Raw genomic sequence first — 24,801 nt, forward strand, 5'->3', positions numbered from 1 at the left:
GAGAAAAAGAGAGATTTGTGACCTGGTGGTGAGGACAGTCAGGGCACTGCTACTGCAGCAGTTGGGGCTGGACAGTTGGCAGAAACTGTCGATATCCAAGAAGTATTTACAAGTTTCACCAGCATGTTACCGAGAACGAAAGGGTTGAGGTATAAGGAGGGGCTGGATAACCTGGGACTTTTTTCACCTATGCGTTGGAGGCTGAGGGTGACCATATAGAGGTTTATAAAATTGTGAGGGGCATTGATAAATTGAATAGCCAAATCTTTTCCCTCGGATAGGGCATAAGTTTAAGGTAGGAGGGGCAAGTTTTACATGGAACCTGAGGGACAACTTTTTCACACTGAGTGAAGCTTTTACACAACGAGTTGCCAGAGGAAGTGGTGGAGGCAGATATTTGGACAGGTATATGAACAGGAAACGTTTAGAGGAATATGCACCAAATGGGACTAGTTCAACTTAGGAAACCTGGTTGGCATGGATGAGTTGGGTCACAGGGTCTGTTACTGTGCTGTATGCCTCGATGAATCTGTGACACTGAAATACATAAAAATACTGACATCTATCCTTCTTTGTTCAAATTCAAAACAAACTGCATGTTTGCTGTGAAAAAAATTCCAATACCACAATTTTGTCCAATCACTTCAGCTATCAACGTCCCTTTTTATTTTTATTTTCACATTTACCTACAATGGTTCTTGATTGAATTAACAATGCCTTTAATAAATGCAATGAATAACTGTGACCTCAACACAGCTCCTTTTGGGAGAGAACTAATTACTTCACATCAATTGAGAACAGATCTATTATTCCTACTTTTTATCTCCTCACCGTGACTCAAACATTTTATATCAATTCTGTGAACCCTAATTACAATTAATAGTTTCTCATGTGAAACCATATTGAAAGCATTTCTGGAGGCCCATACAAACTAAATCTGTACACATTTCCCTACTCACTTTATTAATTTAACAAAATATTCAATTACATCACAGAGGCATAACCTAGCCTTTACAAAACCATATCGGTGCTCTCAGATTAATTCAAATGGTTCCACTGTATTTCTTGTCCTCCATTGCTGTTCCTTATATCTCCCAAAAATTGATTTATTTCTTTACACTTTGTTTGTTATTTTCTGTAAGTTTACGCTACCTCTCTTGTCTAAACAGTCTGTTTTATTTGGTCTGCGTAGGTCTTGCCCCTTACTCATCTAGAAGGACAAGAGCAGCAGATACAAGGGAACACAGCCAGCTTCAGGTTCCCCTCCAAGCCACTCTCCACCCTGACTTGGAAATATATCGCTGTTCCTTCACTGTCACTGGGTCAAAATCTTGGAATTCCCTCCCTAATGGCATTGTGGGTCAAGAACACAGCTTACTATTGCCTTCTCAAGGGCAACTAGGGACGGGCAATAAATGCTGGCCTAGCTGGCGATGCCCACATCCCTCGAAAATGAATTAAAACATGGCTGATGATATCCTTGTTAGGTCATGACGTACACCACAATTTGATTAATATGTATTCTCATGAAACTGCAGAGGGGTTTAGGGAGTGAATTCCAGAATGCAGGGGTGTTGCCATGGCTACCACTTGTGGGCACAGTGAAGAAACCAGCATTGGAGTTGCCCTCGTGATATTAAGGAGGGTTGTAGAGTTGGGGGACGTAGGGAGTAGTAAGGCCATGAGGGATTTGAAAACACAAATAAGAATGTGAGTATTGAGGTATTGCCAGACCAAGTGCCAGTATAGAACAAGCAGTACTGGATAGATAGGTAAACAAGACTTGACACTGTTAGGACATGGAGTCTAGAGGTCATGTTTGTGCAGGATGGAAACCAGGGCAAACGGACACTGGAATAGGGAGTGACAGAGGTAACAAACAGCATGCATGGCACCTGTCTCATACCATTAAAAATACAACAATCTGATACCTAGTAACTGTGTCTTTTCAAACCTAACATTGAATTCGATCAGATTATGATCACATTACATACAGAAAAATGCTCCCTTATTATCAGATTATCCACTGAGTCTGGCTCATTACTTATTACTCAATCGGATTTGCTTGTTGCATGAACACAGTCTGAAAAGCAATCTGATGTTGGAAAAAAGCAATCTCTTACTCACAACAGCAGCAATAACACAGATAACACCAATTACTGAAGAAAAATACTAATTCAGTTGAGCAGGATGAATAATCGTCTGCATTAAACATCATTCTAGTTTGAGAAAGTGAATAAATTTGGAGCTGCTTCATTAATGATGCAGATGCCGAGCTATTTATCATCATGTTAATTAGTCATTGGATTGCTTTGTCAGTGCAAAAGGTGGAATACAATCAAGCACCAACAAAGGGGTAGAATTTTTCCAGCCCTTTGGAGGCAAATTTAAGGGTAAAGAGTGTGGCAAAAGCCAAGGAACTGATATTAGGTTGGTTTCCAAAATGATCCAGTCCTCCTCCTTCATTCCTCTGGGCGGCAATGAAAGGGAAGAATCTTGCTTCTATCGAGCCAGTAAATATTTGGAGGCTGAGCTTCGAAAGGAGCCAATTGTGAGGTGCTTTCATCCTGAGTCCTGGATTTCCCAGCCACTGAATCTGGTTTCCAAACTGTTAGCAACTGGGTCACCAAAGTGAACGCACAGTCAGAAGATTCGTTTCGGTGAAACTAACAACGCTGCTGTCACAGGACCTGCAGCAGAGGGCATGGAATGAAGCAGCAGAACACTTCATTCCACCAGCAGGTGGCGATGGTGGGGTGGGATAGTTGCATGGACGATTGTCAGGGAAATAGAAGATGTTTTTGGTGCAGAGTGGGCTGATGGTATAGGGACGAGACAGCCAAAGGAATTCCTCAGGTAATGTAACTCATGCAATCATTCCATGTCTCTGGTAGCCCTTAAATTCCTTTCCTGTTTGTAATGATCTGATGACAGCGGCAGACAATCTCTGCTTCATGATGTTTGGGATACTGTGGGTTCAAAGTTCACATTACATTATCAATGCATTATTCAATGACACTGAGGAGCTCCAGCTATTACCATTGTCAGACGGCTATTGCAAGTATCTTTTCACTTGGGGAATTCTTTCGCTGCTTTGACAGGAGATTTCCAACTTCCGGGAAGGCTTTTCACCTGTCTGGCATTCCAGTAGCCTGCAGTGAAAATAGCTTGCTCTCACCACACCTTATGCCACTCCACTGTGAGCTCTTGTTGAAGATCAAGAGCACAATCTACACCATGGCCACCTGTTCCAACAGTAGCAGCACAAGAAACAGCAGGTACTGCTTTTTCTTCAGTCTCATGTCCTACTACAAGGCAAAGGGGAGGCAATGTAAAGTTCCAGATGAATGGAATGGGATCTCCCCTAACGGAGGGTCTACACCCATAGTATCATTGCTTTCGACATGTCGGATCATGGGGGTCCCAAGCGGCTCAAATCCTTTCTTGACAGCTTCTTAGAACAAGAGCACCTTGACAATAAACCAGTGAGCATCCACTGCTAATTTCACCCAGGGGTCTGTCAGTGGAAAGCCAAGCCCAGCATTCTCTTAGATCACCGCCTTTCCCTGAGCTGACACCTTCAGAAAGAGATTTGCAAATGGGTAACAATTACTGGCCTTGCCCACATCACATGGGGGAATTAATAAAGAAAACCTCTATGCCATTGGTCTCTACTCATTCCTGTTCGGCAATGGTGAGAATTACAATAATAATGAAACCCAGGTCTCTCTTGGAGAATATCCTTCCAAGTAGGACTGACCTGATGGTGTGTCAAGTTAGCTGGCTTCATGCATCATGGAAATCAGACAGGGATCGTTCCATTGCTCTCTGCATTGAACTCTGTTGAACAGATTTTGTGCAGGTATAACGTAAGGACAAAATTGGTACTGATAGTAAAGCATCTCACCCCCCCAGTTATATAGCTCTGTGAGACTATTTACAGGACAGGATTGGGACATCTTCACAGGGTGTCAGAGAAATGGAAGTGCCATCATAGCTGGGATTGGCATTATCAGTCTCAGAAATAGTGAGCCAAATCCAGTCCAAGAACAGCCACAAGTGATGCACGACGTCCCTGGTCCCTGCTGGGCAGAACTGGAATGAGATGGTTGGGACTTAAGAGGGAAATCAGGGAGTGAATCCCATTGTCCCTTCCTTTATAAAGCAGTGGGTGCATTCACTAACATGCTGCACCATCACAGCCCCGTTTCTGCTCTGCGATGCTGCACGTGCACTTTATACAGAGTTCCTTTCCTTAAGGGAAATGGAATCAAACCATCTGCACTTGAATAGAGAGCACAAGGGAGCTGCAGTACATTCTAACCATTGACTTACCCGGGCTGGAAATAACTCCCTAAATCCCTTCATTTCCCTATGCTCCATTTAAGATGCTGTATAATACCTGCCCACTTTCCCATGTCTTGCCGTAGCTGCAGCTAATATACCCTTCTTTGACTTGGAATAAACCTTTTCTTACATTTGTGTACTTTTGTACTTTAACGGTGTGATGTGAAAGTAAGTTGTTGTTGTGATAGTGGGGTGCTTTCCCTGAAATATCAACTGTGTAGTTTCTGATCCCTAAACAGAGGCTCTTTCAAAAGCTTTCTTTACTTTGAGTGACTTCTAAAGCTGCTTCTCCTTCATTATTCTTCCTTATCTTTGTGACACACAATACTGGGAAGCGTTCAGAGTATGAGATAGCACTTAAAAATTGGAGAGATTAACCTGCCAGCTAAAATCCCCAGTGGAATTACTCTTATTAAAACAAACAAGTGCTGATGCTAGCACACTTGCTGAAACATTAGCAAGCTCTCTGCATTTCAAGGCGAGACTGGGTAATGGACAACACGATTTCTGGCACACAGTTGCTCAATCATTTTTTTATGTCAGCGTGGGTGATATGATGGAGTCTAAACCGATGGCAAAATAATGGGGAGATGCCGCATTACAAAAGGAGAACTGAATACAGTAACTATGCCCCGAACTGTCCACATTGTGCACTTTGCAGTCTTGTTTCCGATGGCCAGAGTCTATGGGTGGACGGGCATGTCAGATGGAAAGGTTGGCAGAGCACTGGTGCTTTGGGCTGGGCAGGAGTGTGACCGTGGAGTTATTGGGGATAGACTTACGGAAGGCATAGCTGAAACAGGGGATCCCCAAACATTAATTGCCGGACTTCCATCCCCTGAAACAAACATTTAAATAACTTAGCTTTCCTGGAACTCTTTCGACCCCAATGTACGCATGGCTAGATTAACCTTGTAGAGAATCCACATGGCTTCCCCACTCAGTTCTGTTTAAACTGGAGTTAAGCCCCAACAACATCACCAGGGCCTGATCTGTATTTTGAAAGGAAGACCCAGCTGCCTTTCAGTTCATTGTAAAATGATAGCCCCAGGACGAAATTGAGAAAGCAAATTCTTGACTTAATTCTCCTGTGCCACAGTTCCTCAAGACTGACACATTGGCAACTAACTGCAGCTGAGAGTGCTGCCTGGATGATTGATCACAAGCTCGTCCTGAGGTTTCCATTCGCAAATTGACCTTCAGTCAATTTGGTACGGGCCCTCTGGTATTGAAAAATGGATGGGCCCTCTGAATAAAGCAAAGGTTATGGGTCCCGGTAACACCCAGACAGCAATGTTGAAGATGTGCACTCCTGGACCAGCCAAGCTATCCAGCACAATTACAAAATGCCATCCACCCAAAACCGTGTGGAGAATTTCCCTTCTCTAGAGACAGCACCAACTAAATCCAGTCAATTACTACCTCAATAGTCTGCCAAAGAGCTGAACCTCAGTGGTAGGATGAGACTGACTGCTCTCCTCATACCAAGGACCAAATTTCACATCAAACAGTTCCAGCAAAATTGAAATCAATGAGAATCAGGAATCTATTATTCTATGGCATCCAATTCTGGTCCCCATATTGTACAGAGATAGACAAATGCACTGGGATAGGTATAAAAAAAGAACTCAAAATTTACCATTTATACCATTTCAGAAAGATGATAGAGTTTGGTGACTTTCCTACAAGTGAAGGATGGGGGAGTGACCTATAGATGCCTTGAATATGATTGAAGCATTTGGTAAGGTAAAAGGAGAGAAATGTTTTTGTCTGTGAACAAACCAAAAGAAAGATAATCACCAACACAGTCAAGATGGAATTCAGGAGAAAGATCTTTATCTAGAGAATGGCTAGAGGTGTAACTCATGTCCAAGCGCAATAATTTAGTTTGGGTGAAGAGTAGAAATTGGGATAGGCTGAGCTGTTGGAATGGAAGCTAGAACACTGGCCTGAACAGTGGGTGGGGACAGGGTTGGGAAATGACCAGTTTCAAGGCTGTAATTCCCTTGTACAATCCTACATAAAATGTTTGATACGTGGCGCTGCACAAATTCTGCAGTCTTATCAAGATGTACATCTTCAAGCAAGAGAAAAGACATTGGGGAAGAAATACTAATTCAGGTTGTTGTTAGCAACTTTTAGCATGTTAACATCCATTCCTTATTATTAAAAGCTGTCAAATATCCATCGCTACACAAAGATAAAAGAAAAGTTCATCAGAGATTTACAGCTACAAATTAATTTGATAGAAGAACAAAAAAATCTTTCAGTTGTAGCAAACACAGCATCAAAACATCTAAAGACTGCAGTGATTGAGTGTAGAAGACGCAGCAGAATAATTCATGACTTTGCTTGCCGATGGCATCCAGCTCTAGTAGCTGTATGATTGCTGTGTGTGTTGTGTGTGCAGGAAGCATTGTTAATGGGAATATGAAGTTGTCAATTCTACCATCTCTGGAGAGCTTTATTACAAACTCACCAAGGTAATATGCTTCAGAAGGAGCAATTGGATTCACAGCCACACCAACAATTCCACTCCGGAAAGTGCATTATTAAAACAATATTATTGGAGCACAGCATTGTGAAATGTAACCTGTACATCGCCGTTAATCTGTGGACAGTACTTACAGTGAAAATAAAGCTCCTCATCTCCATCTTGACTGGCCTTGCTGTACCCACAATGCCTGAAAAAGATAGAATGCAAAATTCATTTTGTGAATATTTAAGCCAACAACAACTACCTTAAGAAGCAAACTGAACTGAAAAAAAAAAGATCAACGCTTCTTTGCAATTTTTCAACATATCTCTTTCTAGGAACCTAAGAACAGGAATTGGCCATTCTGTCCCTTTAACCAGATTTATCATTCAGTGAGATGATGACTGATCTGTACCTAATTCAGTCATCTTGATTCCACTATACTCAAAACATTTGCTGAATAAAAATCTACCTCTCTCAGTATTTGCATTTTTAATTCATCGGATCTTAACAATATCTTAAGAGACAGAGTTCCAGATTGTCAATACTCGTTTTGTGAAGAAATGCAATCTGACATTATCCCTTCGTTCTAATTTTTATTCTCCATTACTCTGGATTCACCCACTAAAGAAAATACTATTTAGCTCATAACCCTATCAAATCCTCTAATCATCTTTAGAAATAACAATGAATAATCATGTTTAGAAATAACAATGAAATTATATTTTAATTAATCTGTTCAGAGATATTCAGACACACCTGTGGAGGTGGTAGGATTTAAGCCCGGGCCTTGTGGCCCAGAGGTGGGGACACTACCACTGCACCGCAACAGCCCTTCCCTTCATCTTTTACATTTAAAGTGATACAAGCTTAATTTGAACAACTTCACCACATAATTTAACTCTTTGGTTAATCAGAATTGAGTACCACACGGATACTTTTCTTGTAAAAATGATTTTTAATCAACCTGTACAGACATGTTATTATACACAACCAAAAAGGTGGGATTTGAGTGTGGATCGTCTGGCCCTGATGCTAGAATATTACTACTGCATCACAAAAGCCAATCGTTTTTGCATAAGCATATGCTACACCTTCCCAAACAATATATCTTTCTTTGGATGTCACAGCCAGAACTGAAGAGAATGTGCAAAATAAGGTCCAACTAGATTTTATCCAGTTACTAGGAAATGTACACCACAGAAGCGAACTGGTTAGCCCAACCTTTCTCCATCAATATTGATGATCCACATAAGTCTCCTCCCATTCCTCACAATATTGTTCTAACGGCACAGCCCTCTCTGCTGTGTACTGCTATAGCTCTCTCAGAGATTTATCCACATTATTCATTTAGCAACTCCACATGGAGTTCCCCCATTCTAAACACTCTGGGTGTAGAGGTTTCTCCTGAATCCCTTCTTTGTTTTGTTGATGAATATTTTATATTTAAAATTTCAGCTTTCTCTTTTCGAGGGAAATGATTACCAGTCCATTCATTTTTTTTCCTGTTAGATCTAGCTTCTTATCATCCTTCCCGTGCCTTCCTCAGTGCCTCTACATCATATCGATAATATCAAGACTCGATCTGGAGGCACTCCAATTGGAGTTCAACCAGTTTTCTATGCCTTTTAAACTAGCTTTGTTCTCCAACTCTCTATTCTTCTAAAAGTGAAGCCCAGTGTTTCATTAAAAACAAAATGCTGCGGCTGCTAGAGATCTCAAACGAACACAGAGAATGCTGGAGAAACTTTACTTTTCAGCGCTGATATTTTTTGTGAGCTGCGTCCCCTGTATCTCTAGATTTATATGCTCCTTTACTCCATTTGGATTATTTGGGCTCATGCTTTCTGCCAACATGTACACAGCCTACAGGAGTCCCGTTGGTACCTCAGCACACATTTTCCATGTTTAATGCATTTTTGTATCATCACAAAGTTCCTCATTATGGAACCGATTAGCTGATGTGCACACATGTTGAAATAATAACTTCAGATTCCTACATCCCAAGAACCTATCTATCTCAGCCTTAAATGTACTCAATGACCTGACCTCCACAGCCTTCTGTGCCAATGGGCTCCATAGGATCATCACTCTCTGGCTGAAGATGTTTTTCCTTATCTCCGTTAGGATGGCAGTTTCCTTCCCTGGAGGACATTACTCTTAAATCCAGGTATTGATTGAATTAAAATCGCACCATTTGCTGTGGCAGGATTCAAACCCGAGTCACCAGAACATTACCCGGGTCTCCGGATTAACCATCCACTGATAATACTATTAGGCCATCGCCTCCCCCTTACGTAGGCCTTTTTCCACAAATACAATCTGACTGGATTGGCCCTTCCCACAAACTCTGGACCAATGATGCACTTGTTGCTGTATGACAATTTAACCACCAGTTCTCTCCAATATAACTTCACAGTTAGTTGAGGAGTGAATCACAAACTGATTCAGCACAGAAGGAGACCATCAAGTACATTGTGCCTATGCAGACTGTCTGCAAGAGCAAATCACCGAATCTCATTTTCCTAATTCTGCCCTTCATCCTCCATTTTCACTTCTCTTCAATAAAGTATCTAATTCTCCTGTCACAAAGCTGGGTCCTTTTTTCTAAACGCTTTTCCTTTTCTCAAGGATACTATGTCCTTGTTTTTTTTTCCAGAGGGGTCGAAAACACTCCCAGTGCTGATTAGACTGGTTTGGTACAGAGGTTAAAGGGTATCAAAAGGCACATTTGTTTAGGCCAAAGTGGTCATGTTTTAGAAGTGACCTGTATAATGAAAGGGGAGTGGTCAGCTCTCTAGCTGAGCAGTTCAGTCCAGAACTAGTTGGGAGTTCAACAGTGGGCTGTGTGCAAACTCTCTCTCTCTTTCTGCCCTTCTAACTTCAACCTGTAAGCATCTGTTCCATTTATACTGGTTTTTAAGGTGGGGGAGGGGGTTGCTTATTGGGACTGTTGTGCACATTCACAACAGTGTAATTAATTCTAGTTTGGACAGACTGAGTTCTGTAGGGGTTCTTTATTCTGTTCTTTGTGTTTCATTGCGTAATTTAGTGAATAAATTTCTGTCTATTTTAAAACCTAGTAATCAACCTCACTAACCTCCTCCGGGTAATTCTCACTGTACACTTACCAAAACAAATTGCAAAGTTATGGTCTGGGTTGCCTGCTCAAGAATGTTTTGAGTGGTCTGGCCTAGTTCATAACACGTCTTTGAAAGCTATGATTGAATATGCCTTGACCTTGCTCCTAGACCATGCATCCTAGATCTGAACAAACATTGTCCCTCATGATGTCATTGCTTCTTTAGCCAATCATCTTAACTGGCTGCTCTTGGGGTTCTGCCATTCTACCAATGGGAATAGGTTTTTATTCTTTAGCCTGTTCATGTATTTTGAATATCTTCATTGAATCTCTTCAGAATCTTCAAGCCACTTATCCACTCTATCCATGTAATCAAAATTCTTCATTCCTGGAATGATTTTTGTGAACTTAGTCTTCAGCATATCTAATGTCTTCATATTCTGATGGATGTACACAGACACATTCAAGGATGTTGCCAGGGTTGGAGGGTTTGAACTATAGGGAGAGGCTGAATAGGCTGGGGATGTTTCCCTGTAGCGTCGGAGGCTGACTGGTGACCTTAGAGGGGTTTATAAAATCATGAGGGGCATGGATAGGTGAATGGCCAAGATTTATTTCCCTGGGTTGGGGATTCCAAAACTAGAGGGCATAGGTTTAAGTGAGAGGGTAAAGATTTAAAAGGGACCTAAGGGGCAACTTTCTCACGCAGAGGGTGGTACGTGTATGGAATGAGCTGCCAGAGGAAGTGGTGGAGGCTGGTACAATTGCAACATTTAAAAGCCATCTGGATGGCTTTAAAGGGCTGGCAAATGGGATTGGATTAATATAGAATATCTGGTTGGTATGGAGTTGGAGCGAAGGATCTATTTCCGTGCTATACATCTCTATGACTCTATATAAAGATAGCAATACAGAAGGATGCAATTCAACCCATTGTGGCTACACCATCTTTTTAAAGTGCTAATTCTTGGGAGTGCCAATACAGAGTTCTGTGGACAGAAAAGTCCAAACTGTTTTCATAAATTGAGACACAACTTGCTGTGTCAGTGAACAGGCTTAGTGTTGCTTGTAATACGCTCATTTAGATTCTTAGAACACCAAAATTGCAATTCATTAAGTTATTGCCTGAGACAAATGAGTGGAATACCGCCTAAGCGCCACATACGAACAACTCCGGTTCCAGCATGAATGCCGAAAGAATCGAATCCTTCCACCATGTGTCAGATACAGACCACCAGTCAGCAACCCACAAGCCAGGGACACAGCCAGACAGAATGGATTCAGGATGATCCAGGTAATGATTACAGACGCTCACAACAGACTTCACAAATACAGACAAGAAATTGCTTGCCAAAAATCGTTAATTTCAAAATCCACCAATCAGGAATGGACCCGGACCATAGAACAGGCCGTCACCATAGGACAGAACAGGACCACACACTGCAAAAAAACAGCACTAAAAGAAAAAATGGCCAAACTAACACACAACAGAGAGGACACCACAACACACACCTGGGTTAGAAACCTCTCCCACAGACAGCTCACAGATACGGGAAGAACAATACTGGCCAAGGGACTCAACTATAACCACAGGGACGCCAAGTCAGCAGACTTCCTAGCAGCACTAGAATGCACACTCAGGAACAATGGACTGACAGAAGAGACACAACAAACAGTGAGACAAAGTATCGTACCCCTGATAACAAGGAAAAGACAAACACATAACCTCAACACCAAGGAGGGGGAAGCACTAAAAACCACTAAGAAATGATAAGAACATAATCATACTACCAGCAGACAAAGGCAGAATGATGGTCATCCTGGACAAAGCAGAGTACATCCAAAAGCGCAACAACTACTTGCAGATACCAACACCTACCAAAAGAGGGAGTTTGACCCCACCCCACAGCTCACCAATAGGATAAACAACACACTGAGGAACCTACAAAAAAACGGACAGATAACCAGGTTTGACCTACAGAGAATGAAACCTGAAAGCAACAACACCCCCAGATTCTATGGACTACCTAAAGTGCACAAACCAGACATCCTACTCAGACCCATAGTATCACTACCAGGGACACCATCACACAAACTGGCTAAAGAACTGCAACAGAAACTGAAACACCTGATCAGCGGATCCAGACACTCTATACAGTCAACACTGGAATTCTTGGACATCATCAGAAATATACACATAGACAAGGAAGAAACTATGGTCTCATTCGATGTAACGGCACTGTTCACCTCTACCAACAAAACCCTAGCCAGAGAAACAATAGCCAACCTGCTGGACATACAGAACAGACAACAGGACGTTAAACCTATCAACAAAGACGGCATACTCAAACTACTGGACCTGTGCCTCACAACACACTTCACATTCAACAACCAAATATATGAACAAATCAACGGCACACCCATGGGCTCACCCATCTCTGGACTCATAGCAGAAGCGGTAATGCAAAGATTAGTACAAACAGTCTTACCGCAAATTCAACCCAAACTCTGGGTCAGATATGTAGATGATACCTTTGCAATCATTAAAAACTCAGAAATAGAAAACACACACCAGATCATCAACGCCACACTCACAGGAATCCGATTCACTAGAGGGGAAGAAAAGGACAACCAACTCCCATTCCTAGACGTGATGGTACAGAGAACACCGAGCGGAGAATTCACCAAAAGGTATACAGGAAAGCCACACACACAGACCAAGTCGTGAACTATGAAAGCAACCACCCCAACACACACAAAAGAAGTTGCATCAAGACACTGTTCAAAAGGGCCACAACACACTGCAGTACACCAGGACTGCAAAAAGAGGAAGAAAAACACCTATACAATGTATTCGCCAAAAACGGATACCCCTGCAATTTCATCAATAGATGCCTAAGAGAAAGACAATAGAACGAGGACATGCCGCACACCAAAGGACTAGCCACACTACCATACATCAAGAGCATTTCTGAACTGACAGCCAGACTACTGCGACCACTAGGACTCATAACAGCACACCAACCAACAGCCACTCTCAGACAACAACTCACCAGGACGAAGGACCCGATACCCAGCATGAGCAAAACTAATGTAGTGTACAAAATCTCATGCAAGGACTGCACAAAACACTACATAGGACAAACAGGAAGACAGCTAATGATCCGCATCCATGAACACCAACTAGCCACGAAACGACATGACCAGCTATCCTTAGTAGCCACACACTCAGATGACAAGCAACATGTGTTCGACTGGGACAACACTACTATTATAGGACAAGCCAAACAGAGAACAGCCAGGGAATTCCTAGAGGTATGGCATTCATCCACTGATTCAACCCAATATACCGACCACTGCAGCGGACAGCTGGAACTGACAACCGGAAGCGGCAGATACAAACCACTATAAATGCTGGGGGTAACATCACAGAACCGCTTCACAGGAGGCTCCCAAGCGCTGAGGATGTCACCTAGACAGGGGACGAAACATCTGCACCAGAAATTCCTAGCTCGGCGAACAGAACCACAACAGTGGAATACTTTAGTGTCAATCTTCCTCATTTGTAACAGGAAAAAATTATGGAAGATTTGTAAAACAACACATTGAAGTCTAACATCATGGGTGGGATGATGGCTCAGTGGTTAGCACTGCTGCCTCACAGCGCCAGGGACCCGAGTTCGATTCCTGCCTTGGGTGACTGTCTGTGTGGAGTTTGCACATTCTCCCCGTGTTTGTGTGGGTTTCCTCCGGGTGCTCCAGTTTCCTCCCACAATCCAAAGATGTGCAGGTCCGGTGAATTGGCCATTCTAAATTGTCCCATAGTGTTAGGTGCATTAGTCAGGGGTATGTGTATGGTAGGGAAATGGGTCTGGGGGGGTTACTCTTTGGAGGGTTGGTGTGGACCTGTTGGGTTGAACAGCCTGTTTCCATACTGTAGGTAATCTAAATCTTTTAAAAAAAGATATGCTTCAAATAATTCGCTGCAGGGTATGTGACTTTTATCTGTCAACCAAGTATGGTGCTTCAATCTGGTGAATTGCCTTAAACATTGCAAAATAAGTTTATATTGATGTCTTCCTTAGGGCTGCATTTCTAGCACAGAATGACTCCAGCAGTTTCTTACAGTCAGACTGTTAGAGACAGCCGTGCTCCCAGTGAAGACATGCGGCAGAGCCTCAGTAAGAAGACAAAAATCACTTAACACTTCAGTTGGGAGCTCAGAGAAGACGCTGTGCGCTTCTAGCATTTTCCACAGCTTTTTTAAACTCAGAGGAGCTAAGAAACTGAAAGAGAAGTTTGCAACTCTTTCAAGATCAGACCTTCCTAATGCCCAGCAAGAAATGGATCTCGAGGGGAGGGAGTGGAGTTTACCTTCTCCAGATGATAAATCCAAAGACCATGGAGACCAGAACAATCAGGCCGGCCACCGAAACCACGGCGATCACTATCACCGGATTTTGCTCACTGGGTGCCATGGCAACTGGAAAGAGAAAACAGACATTGTTATGGAAAACAAAATGGTGGACTACCTCAGGAAATATATTCGTCTTAATTTCATTGCAGGTTTAAAAAAAAAACCCAAATTTATTGCAACACTCTATCCACACTGTCGCTTGTTATTCACTTTCTGCAAATATAATACATTATCATCCCTTCACCATTCTCTGGAGAAGATGCATATGAAGCACATAAGGAGTACAAACATCCAATGTGATTCCAAAGATATAAAAGGTAACTTCATGAAACAAAGGGCTGCATTTTAATCCTGGAGGCTGAAAACAGGAATTTGTTTTGTTTTGGGGTCAAGAATTTTCAGGGATAAGGTGTTCGAAGATTTTCATGTGGCTGAACCTTTCATTGATGTGGAGGCATACCTCCTGTCCAATCAGGTGTAGTGGGTGGTCTCTCAAAGCTGGGGAGCCAATCAAAGACTTTCTAGCCTCAAAGGAGCACCTGGCTACAATGCAAAGCAAATAAAAGGCAGTGCAGTTGAATTAAGAGGGAACCCTGCTCCTGGGGTTGTCAGAGCTCCCTAGTGCCTGACTCTTTTCTGTGGATACATTCATGCCTGGGGCTTTTGGACAGGGAGCTTGCATTGTTCACCACTGCCCTCAAATCCTTTTGAGGGAGGTAGGCCCCATGAGTGCATCATTTCCACCTCCATTTAGGGGTCGCATGTTGGCTTACAGCACAAGGGACTTTGGTTCGATTCCACCCTCAGGTGACTGTCTGTGTGGAGCTTGCACATTCTCCCCATGTTCTGTGTGGGTTTCTTCCAGGTGCATCGGTTTCCTGCAGTCCAAAGATGAGCAGGTGAGGTGGACTGGCCCATGCTAAATTGTGTCCAGGGGTGTGCTGGCAGAGTGGATGAGCTTTGGGAAATGCAGAGATGTTCTTTGGACAGTCAGTGAGCTGAATGGTCTGCTTCCATGCTCTAGGGATTGTAGTATCTCCATTTTAATTTAATCCCATCCCTTCTTCCCTACCCTTCCCCTTGATTATTGTTGCTTTGGCCTAGGTGGGCAGTGCTTGAGTTTGTTACTTAGTGAGACATTTGCTGGAGGCTTATTAAAAAGGGCTTTTTCTTTCTCTAAAACATTCAGGCAGTGGGCAGTGGACCGCGGCCGACCGCCTGCCCCTCTACCGGGCTGAGTATGCAGTGTCCAACAGCGAGGCATTTCGAGAGAGGTGGCTGCTGTGGGGACTGGATCATCTCCCCACCAATTCCATTTTGGTCTAGTCCCCTCCCTGGTTTCCTGTTTTTGTTGTTGCTGTCGTGCTTGTAATGTGTTTAATTTAGTGATGGCTCTTTCAAATAACAAGTGTCTTTTCCTTCTCAGCCAGATGAGTTGGTTAGGAAGGCGAGAGAGCAGACCAAAGCGTTTCCTTGACGACAAGTTTCAAATGAACAGTTGTGGAGCACTGTCAAAAGGTGTGGTGCTGGAAAAGCTCAGCAGGTCAGGCAGCATCCGAGGAGCAGGAGAGTCAATGTTTCAGGCATAAGCCCTTCATCGGGAAGCCCTTTATCTCCTGCAGTTTCCAGCACCACACTTTTTGATTCTGATCTGCAGTCCTCACTTTCTCCCAGTTGTGGAACACTAACTGAGTCTAGTTTCCTGCTTCAGTAAAACTGATTATTCACTTGACACTCACTTCCCGCATTCAGAGGTGACAAAAAAAAATCAGCCCATTTAAAAACATACAACATGGATAATAATTACTTCTGAGGAAGACCCGTTGTCACGAGAGATACCAGAAACCTTTAAATGTATGGGGATTCGAAACCAAAAACCACTCTGTAAAACAGGGGAAAATCTGAACAATAAATTCTTAAACCTGAAAATGTGATGTCAGCAGACTTTTAGTTTAGTGACCATTTTATAATGAAGTCAAGTGTACAATTTATTACATAATTGAATTCAGTATTTAATTAATAAGCTCTAGGAACTTAAAGCTAAGATTAATTAATAGAGGAGACTAACATGAAAGAAAATCCATTAATTTAAATCTGACTTTTACAAACAGAGGTCCAGATCTTCCAGTCCCAATAGCAATGAATGCTGGAAGCAGTCATAGTGCTGTACAGCACAGAAACAGACCCTTTGGTGTAACTCCTCCATGCTGACCAGATATACTAAATTAATCTCGTCACATTTGCCAGTATTTGCCCCATATCCCTCTAAACCCTTCCTATTCATGTACCCATTCAGGTGCCTTTTAAATGTTGTGACTATACCAGCCTCCGCCACATCCTCTGGTAGCTCATTCTATACTTGCACCACCACCTGTGTGAAAAAGTTGCCCCTTAGCTCCCTTTTAAATCTTTTTCCCTCTCACCTTAAACCTATGCTCTCTAATTTTGGACTCCCCTATCCTAGGAAATAGATCTTGGCCATTCACCCTATCCGTGTCCCTCACGACTTTATAAACCTCTAAGGTCACATTTCGGTCTCCAACGCTCCAAGGAAAATAGCCCCAGCCTATCCATCCTCTCCAGTCCCCCAACCCCGTCAACATCCTTGTAAGTCTTTGCTGCATCCTTTCAAGTTTAACAACATCTTTCCTATAGCAGGGAGACCAGAATTGAATGCAGTATTCTAAAAGTGGTCTAACCAACACCCTTTCAAAACATGGCCAGTGTTGACATGTGTTTGTCACTCCCAGTCCTTCCAAATCAACCCCACACAAACAGCTCTGTGATTCCCCCTCAGTGTGAAAAATGTTTGAAGAGAGTTCTTGGAGGTCATTTCTTTTGGTATGCATATATACAACAATATATTTTGAAATACAAACCCTTTTCCTCATGTATTTTCATATTTGTTGTATAAACGCAAGAGAAAAGCAAACTCCAGACTTCATTTGTTACTGAAGAAAACCACATAACATCTTCGCTGCCTGCTTTTCTTTTCAAGTTGCAGGTTAACAAGACTTCAAATTTGCTACAGAATATCTATTTGCAAGTGGTACAGGCTTAAAAGAAAATATCTTAAACTGCAATCTGAGTATCTTAATACTTTTTATAGGCATATATACAATACACACCATTAATGAATCAATTTGATGCTTATTGCAGCTTCTGGTAATGAGTTAGGCAATGGGGTAAAAAAAAATCTATTTTAATTCTGTGTGCTCATTTCTGTGCAGCTTATGTCTATAATTCACAAAAATAACACAGGTGATAATTTATTAGTTACAGATCAGTGTGAAGCCAAGTCAAAGACAGATTCTCACTTTCCTAATGGTATCTATTGGATATGAAGCAAAATATTTGTATATTGACTTCTGCTACCTGGATTGTGCTTCCAAATTGTCAGTTCCAACAAAACTAACGGAGGAAGAGACAGAAAGACAAGAGGCAGGAACAAAAGGACAAAGGGAAAAATGCAGGAAAAAAAAAGAACATGCCTAATTTTAGCCCTATTCTCCCATCAGGAATGTCAGGGAAGTGCACAACCATCTGTTGAAGATGGTGTGGGTGTGATGCCTTTTGGTTGAGTTGTTCCAGAAGCAGCCAGAGTTTAGACGGAAACAGAATCGGATGTGAGGATTCCTTAGGGTGGGATAGATAGCATGTATTGGATAAGATACGGCATTGAAGCACGGCTGGGAAGAAATTTCACTGGGGCCTCAAAGGCGAGAATCTCTCTAAGAGAAACTCACCACAACTTGCACTTTGCCAAAACATGTGAAATTCGGCTCACAAGTACTGTTATTTATTGAACTGTGCTTGGAGAATTTTGGCTGCTACATTTCCACACACAAAAAAAAAATGACTGGACTTCACTCACCGTCTAACACTTGGTCACCTGCAGAGGTTTATTATCTGACACTCCACTCACACCAGTTGTGTGATCCTTTGATCTCTCTGCCTATAAACTCTGTGTCTGTGTGCTCTCCTCTCTCACTGCACACGATGAAGGGGCTGCACTCCAAAGCTTGTGATTTCAAATAAATCTGTTGGATAATAACCCGTGTGACTTCTGACTGGACTTCAAAAAGAATACCAATGACTACAAAGCACCCTGAGGCAGGCTAAAATACTACATAGAAAGAATAAAATTCTGTTTTCGACCAAACTCGATCTTTCTGACAATATGCACCCTCCCCCAATGGTCCATTAGAAGCTGGGTGGGTGGGGCTTGTAAATCAAATCAGGAGGCCTTACCTGACCTGTCTCCCATATTATGTTGGCACATTGTCCACCCTCTATTAAGTCGCTTATTGACTACATCAGGTCTTCATATCAGTTTAACATGTCTTATCAAGGCTATGCAGGCAGTACATAGCAGTAACTTCCAAATGCAGAAGTCAATACTGCAATCACCGTGCTGATGCTGATCGCTGTGCAAGGAACATTGGAGCAGCCGCACAGCTTACAAGGAATGCTCGGAATGACGTAAATGGTTCAAAAAAACAGTTTGGGTATCCTTTGTTCGCATGTCCAGAAACCAGAAGGACCTAAAAACAGGATGTCTTTTGAAAGCATACCTGAATGGTTCTGAATGGACTTGAAAGCAAAGATTTTTTTTTCCCCAAGTGAACCTGAACAGATGCGAACAAACCTAACAGTTAATGTATTCAAACAAACAACTTTTCAGATAAAGAATAAATGACCTGTGCAAGTCTCACTGAGGTGTTGGAGCAATCAGTGGAAGTAAAAGAAACTATAACGTGTATTAATTATGGCAGACAGTCTGACAACATTGGCCGCTGGCAGGCAGGAAGTGTGGGATCTACTGTGAAGTTTGGAAGTACCTTTCCCCAGGATTGTGACCCATCATGCCTTTAACTCACCTACCTCCCATTTCTCCAGCAGTGACCCCCAGATGCTCACAGGTTCTAGTCAACCAGCCTTCCGGCCTAGAGGTGAACCCCAGCACAGACTTCCAGCTTCGAGGGGACGCCCAGCTCAAACTCCCAGCCTCGAGGTGATGCCTAGTGTGGACTCAACTGCGACATCTACTTTTATTTTTTTCTCTCTCTTTCCCTGTTTTAGAAGGACCGCTGAACTTTTAACTATTTAACAATTTTTCTAATTTATACCTAAGATTTTGTACCTAGGCACCTTTGTACCTAAGATGGTGCTGGATATGGCGACTTTGTACACTTTTCACTGTGCTCATGTAAACCTGTACTTAAGTACGTGTGACAATAAAGCCTCATTCTAACTCTATCTGAAGTTGTGTCTTCAGCTTCGTGGGCTGCCTGTAGTCCCAGCAGTGGCCACTACTCAATTCTGGCGCTGCTGGGATGGCATGCTACCAGCCAATCAGATGGAGGTCCTTGCTCATTGATTCACAAGCTCTGATTAAACAGCAGAAGCTGGTGCAATATTGATTTTACCATAAAAAGGGAAGTATACAGGAGGAAGATGGAGGGGTACTCCCATACTTAATTAAGGCTATCCCCAGCTTTTATCTCTGCTGGTCAGGTTTCTGGCTTGCCCACTGCCAGTTGACTTTCCATGCATCAGGCCTGGCATGCAATTTGTCCCTGGATAAAATACACACAGTTTCACAGAATAAGGCTTGGTTGGTTTGAAACTGAAACAAGGGAAATCCCCTTCAACTATCACTAACCCAGTAAAGTCCCATCAAGATCTTATATGTTCCAACAAAGCCACTTCTGACACTTCTAAACTCCTGGCCTGGCCAGTCTAGCCTTTCCTCATAAGGTAAACCTTTAGTAAGCCTTTTCTGAACTGCTTCCAATGTCTTAATATCCTCCCATATATATGGAGAAAAGAACTGTACAAAGTACATCAGATGCAGTCTCACTAATCACCAGACCTCTGGGATCTTGCTGACTGTTGGTTTCTGTGAGATTAAGCCCATGTGGGCACTCGAAGGTGCTAGCTCTCCAATCATTACCAAGGCATTCTGCACCCCCTGATCTCAGGTATTGATACAATCTTCCCAAGCTCCTGCCCAAACACTAGCAGCTGGGGAGTTGAGTTCGAGAGACGCAGCTGAGGTAAGCATGATCAGAAACTGCTGGCAGGGACAGATGGGGAGATGACTCCCCTGAGGTGGTGTTCTCTCCTAGATCTGCTGAGTATGACAATGACAATTTGCCAAAGCTCCTTAAACAGCACCTTCCAATTTCAGGACCACTTCCATCGAGAAAGACAAGGGCAGCAGATTCATGGGAATACAAGTTCACCTCCAGGCCACTCATCATCCTGATCGGGAAATATCTCACTGACCCAGGCCAAAATGTTGATATATCCCCAACTTGTGATGGAGCTCAAACAACCTCGATTTGGTGCATAATCCATGTTTCAGGAATTTCTAAGACAACAAATTTGTCTGCTTGGGGTGAGATATGCATGGCTGCTTAACATCAATATTACATGTCTCTTCACACTTCCAATAATCTTCATTAAAATGGGAAGCAGAAGATCTATTTTTAAAATGATGTTGTTATTCCTAAAGAGCTAGGAACCAAATATACATGTAGGGTGCCATATTTACTCTTGCACTGCTGTCAAGTCTCCAGCGATAATATACCAGTCCACTGGACAGAGGGAGAGCTAAGAGAAATAGGCTGCAGCATTATGAGTTTTCATCAGTGATTATTATGAGTTTCTGGACAAGAGCTAAGACTAAACAGTGATTTAAACCTCCATTGTCGCACTCCCACTACCCATGAAATCCTACATAGAAAATTTGCATGGTGGCACAGTGGTTAGCACTGATGCCTCACAGCACCAGAGACCCGGGTTCAATTCCTGCCTCAGGCAACTGTCTGCGTGGAGTTTGCACATTCTCCCCGTGTCTGTGTGGGTTTCCTCCGGGTGCTCCGGTTTCCTCCCACAGTCCAAAAATGTGCAAGTTAGGTGAATTGGCTATGCTAAATTGCCCATAGTGTTAGGGGCAGGGGTAAATGTAGGGGAATGGGTCTGGGTGGGTTGCTCTTTGGAGGGCCAGTTTGTTGGGCCGAAGGGCCTGTTTCCACACTGTAAGTAATCTAATCTATTCCTCGTAACATTTTAGCAAATACTCTGATCAGTATCACAGGAACGTTCAGGGCCATGGGTTTTCTGTTCCCCAACACTGATGGTGTAGGCCCCACCATGTATTTACCTGGCTGTTCCTGCGGCTCCCCATGGGCCCAGCCATATTTCTGCTGTGATTTGTCATAATTGAAATGGAATTTGGATAAGGATCTGTACAACTTAAGTAAGACCCTGGAGTTAACATGGCTCAGGCCATCAAATTAACAGGTCAGCTGGGGTCCCACAGGCCTGGTGCTAAACCCTGGAAGATAGGAGAGACAGCTGAGTGGGGTAAGTATCTGCAGTCCTCACTTTCTCCTGGGGTACAACAGATTAATAGAACTGTCCTCGGGATATGCTCACTGTAACAAATCAACGTCTCTCAGCATCTGGGAGGCTGGGAGTGTGGTCTGTCCACTGGAATATGAAGACAAGTCAAGCAAGACAAAGGACCTCTGAAAAATTGTTGTGCCCTCACATGCGAATAGAACATTGCAGGGAATCCAACACATTATTTTCTGCACAAAGGTAAATATAAAATTGTGGTTCATTTAAAAACTTAATTAATTTAGGGTGTAGGTTTGCTCGCTGAGCTGTAGGTTTGATATCCAGACGTTTCATTACCTGGCTAGATATCAGCATCAGTGGCTACCTCCAAGTGAAGTGAACCAGTTGTCTCCTGCTTTCTATTTATATGTTTGTCCTGGATGGGGTTCCTAGGGTTTGTGGTGATGTCATTTCCTGTTCGTTTTCTGAGGGTTGATAGATGGTATCTAGATCTGTATGTTTGTTTATGGCATTGTGGTTGGAGTGCCAGGCCTCTAGGAATTCTCTGGCATGTCTTTGCTTAGCCTGTCCCAGGATAGATGTATTGTCTCAGTCAAAATGGTGGTTTCTTTCATCAATGTGTAGGGCTACGAGGGAGAGAGGGTTGTGTCTTTTTGTGGCTAGCTGGTGTTCGTGTATCCTGGTGGCTAACTTTCTTCCTGTTTGTCCTACGTAGTGTTTGTGGCAGTCCTTGCATGGAATTTTGCAGATGACGTTGGTTTTGTCCATGGGTTGTACTGGGTCTTTCCTGAAATAAACTCGCTACCACAGCCACATTTGCTTCCTCAGTGCCTGCCTCCATAACCAACTCATCTCACACGGACTCCAGACCACCTTTAAACCAGCAGAGTTTGGACGGGAACAGGACAAACAGTACAGACTACAGATTCAAAAACACCAGGAACAGTTCTCCTTCAAGATCTTCCGCAGCAATGGGCCAGCATCTAACCTCTCTACAGTCAGCCCTGCCTCAGCTGAGGGCCACACTCTCTCAGAATTGCAAAGGACCCACTCTGTACTATATCCTCAGGAGAATTCATACTCTCAGCAAACAGTATTTCAACTCCATCTCAAACATCAAAAAACTAAGTACAACAAACTTTTATCTACCCACCTCCATAACCAGCGCTCCTCAAACATTCCAGAAGATTCCCCCGGCCTCTGAAACTACGTGACTCCACTAGCCGTGCAGCTGCTAACCCCACGCTGATTGATGATGTCACTTCCACCCCCATCATGGCCACTCCCACAACCACTTCCACCCCTCACAATTCCTCATACATCACATGTGACATCACTTCCGCCCCTCACATCATCGCTGATGTCACACGCTCAGTGACATCGGCCACCCGTGTCTGCTACCACTTCCGCCCCCACCAGCGCCACTCACCTGCATTCTGCTGACACGCCCTCCACACGTCACCATTCCCGGCCCCCAGAACCCCGAGGGGAACACTACTCCTGCTCATGACTCCACCCCCATTCCCCCCACCATCACACCCACTCCGGTTACTGGCTCCGACCCCACTCCCAGCTCCACACCCACAACCAGGTCCCAGCTCCCAGCCCTGCCGAGTTTTCACCATCCCTCCAGACCTCCCCCTCACTGAGGACGAACGATCAGTCCTCAGCAAAGGACTCACCTTATCCCCCTCCGCCCACGCATCAATGAATTTAATACACGCCATGACTTCGAACAATTCTTCCACCACCTCCGCCTCCGAGCTTACTTTCACAATCAGGACACCCACCCACCTTCCGAGGACCCCTTCGCCCACCTCCGACACACTGCATCCACCTGGACACCCCGCGCTGGCCTATTACCTGCCCTCGACCTCTTCATTTCCAACTGCCGCCGGGACATTAGCCGCCTCAACCTGTCCACCCCCCTCCCCCACTCCAACCTCTCACCCTCACAACGCACAGCCCTCCAATCCCTCTGCTCCAATCCCAAACTCACCATCAAGCCAGCAGATAAAGGGGGCGCAGTGGTAGTCTGGCACACTGACCTCTACACCGCTGAAGCCAAACGCCAACTCGAGGACACCTCTTCCTACTGCCCCCTCGACCATGACCCCACCCCCCATCACCAAACCATCATCTCCCAGACCATACAGAACCTCATCACCTCAGGAGATCTCCCACCCACAGCTTCCAACCTCATAGTCTGGGAACCCCGCACTGCCCGGTTCTACCTCCTTCCCAAGATCCTCAAGCCTGACCACCCTGGCCGACCCATTGTCTCAGCATGCTCCTGCCCCACTGAACTCATCTCTACCTACCTCGACACTGTCCTATCCCCCCCTAGTTCAGAAACTCCCCACATACGCTCGAGACACCACCCACGCCCTCCACCTCCTCCAAGACTTCCGTTTCCCCGGCCCCCAACGCCTAATCTTCACCATGGCTATCCAATCCCTCTACACCTCCATCCGCCATGACCAGGGCCTCCAAGCCCTCCGTTTTTTCCTCTCCCGACGTCCCCAACAGTACCCTTCCACCGACACTCTCATTCATTTGGCCGAACTGGTCCTCACCCTTAACAATTTCTCCTTCGAATCCTCCCACTTCCTCCAGACCAAAGGGGTAGCCATGGGCACACATATGGCCCCAGCTATGCCTGTCTCTTTGTTGGCTACATAGAACAGTTGATCTACCGTAATTACACCGGCACCACTCCCCACCTCTTCCTCCGCTACATTGATGACTGCATTGGCGCCACCTCATGCTCCCGCGAGGAGGTTGAGCAATTCATCAACTTAACCAACACATTCCACCCTGACCTTAAATTTACCTGGACCATCTCTGACACCTCCCTCCCCTTCCTGGACCTCTCCATCTCCATTAATGACGACCGACTTGACACTGACATTTTTACAAACCCACCGACTCCCATAGCTACCTGGATTACACCTCTTCCCACCCTACCTCATGCAAAAATGCCATCCTGTATTCCCAATTCCTCCGCCTCTGCCGTATCTGCTCCCAGGACGACCAGTTCCACCACAGAACACACCAGATGGCCTCCTTCTTTAGAGACCGCAATTTCCCTTCCCACGTGGTTAAAGA

General features: G+C 44.0%; 1 protein-coding gene across 4 annotated transcripts in view; it reads right to left on the reverse strand.

The window, feature by feature from the left end:
* Positions 1–24,801, reverse strand: part of epha10 (EPH receptor A10) — a 610,046-nt gene that overhangs the window by 79,275 nt on the left and 505,970 nt on the right. For all 4 annotated transcript variants that reach the window (XM_043717893.2, XM_043717892.2, XM_043717890.2 and 1 more), the window contains 2 exons: positions 14,280–14,388; positions 6,976–7,031 (listed from right to left, as the gene is read on the reverse strand). In XM_043717893.2, the coding sequence (XP_043573828.1) occupies positions 6,976–7,031; positions 14,280–14,388 (165 nt within the window). The remainder of the gene's footprint in view (positions 1–6,975; positions 7,032–14,279; positions 14,389–24,801) is intronic.

The sequence above is a fragment of the Chiloscyllium plagiosum genome, unplaced genomic scaffold (genome assembly GCF_037043375.1).
Source record: "Chiloscyllium plagiosum isolate Xiang-an unplaced genomic scaffold, Cpla_swu_hap1 HiC_scaffold_30, whole genome shotgun sequence".
In the NCBI taxonomy this organism is placed as follows: Eukaryota; Metazoa; Chordata; class Chondrichthyes; order Orectolobiformes; family Hemiscylliidae; genus Chiloscyllium; species Chiloscyllium plagiosum.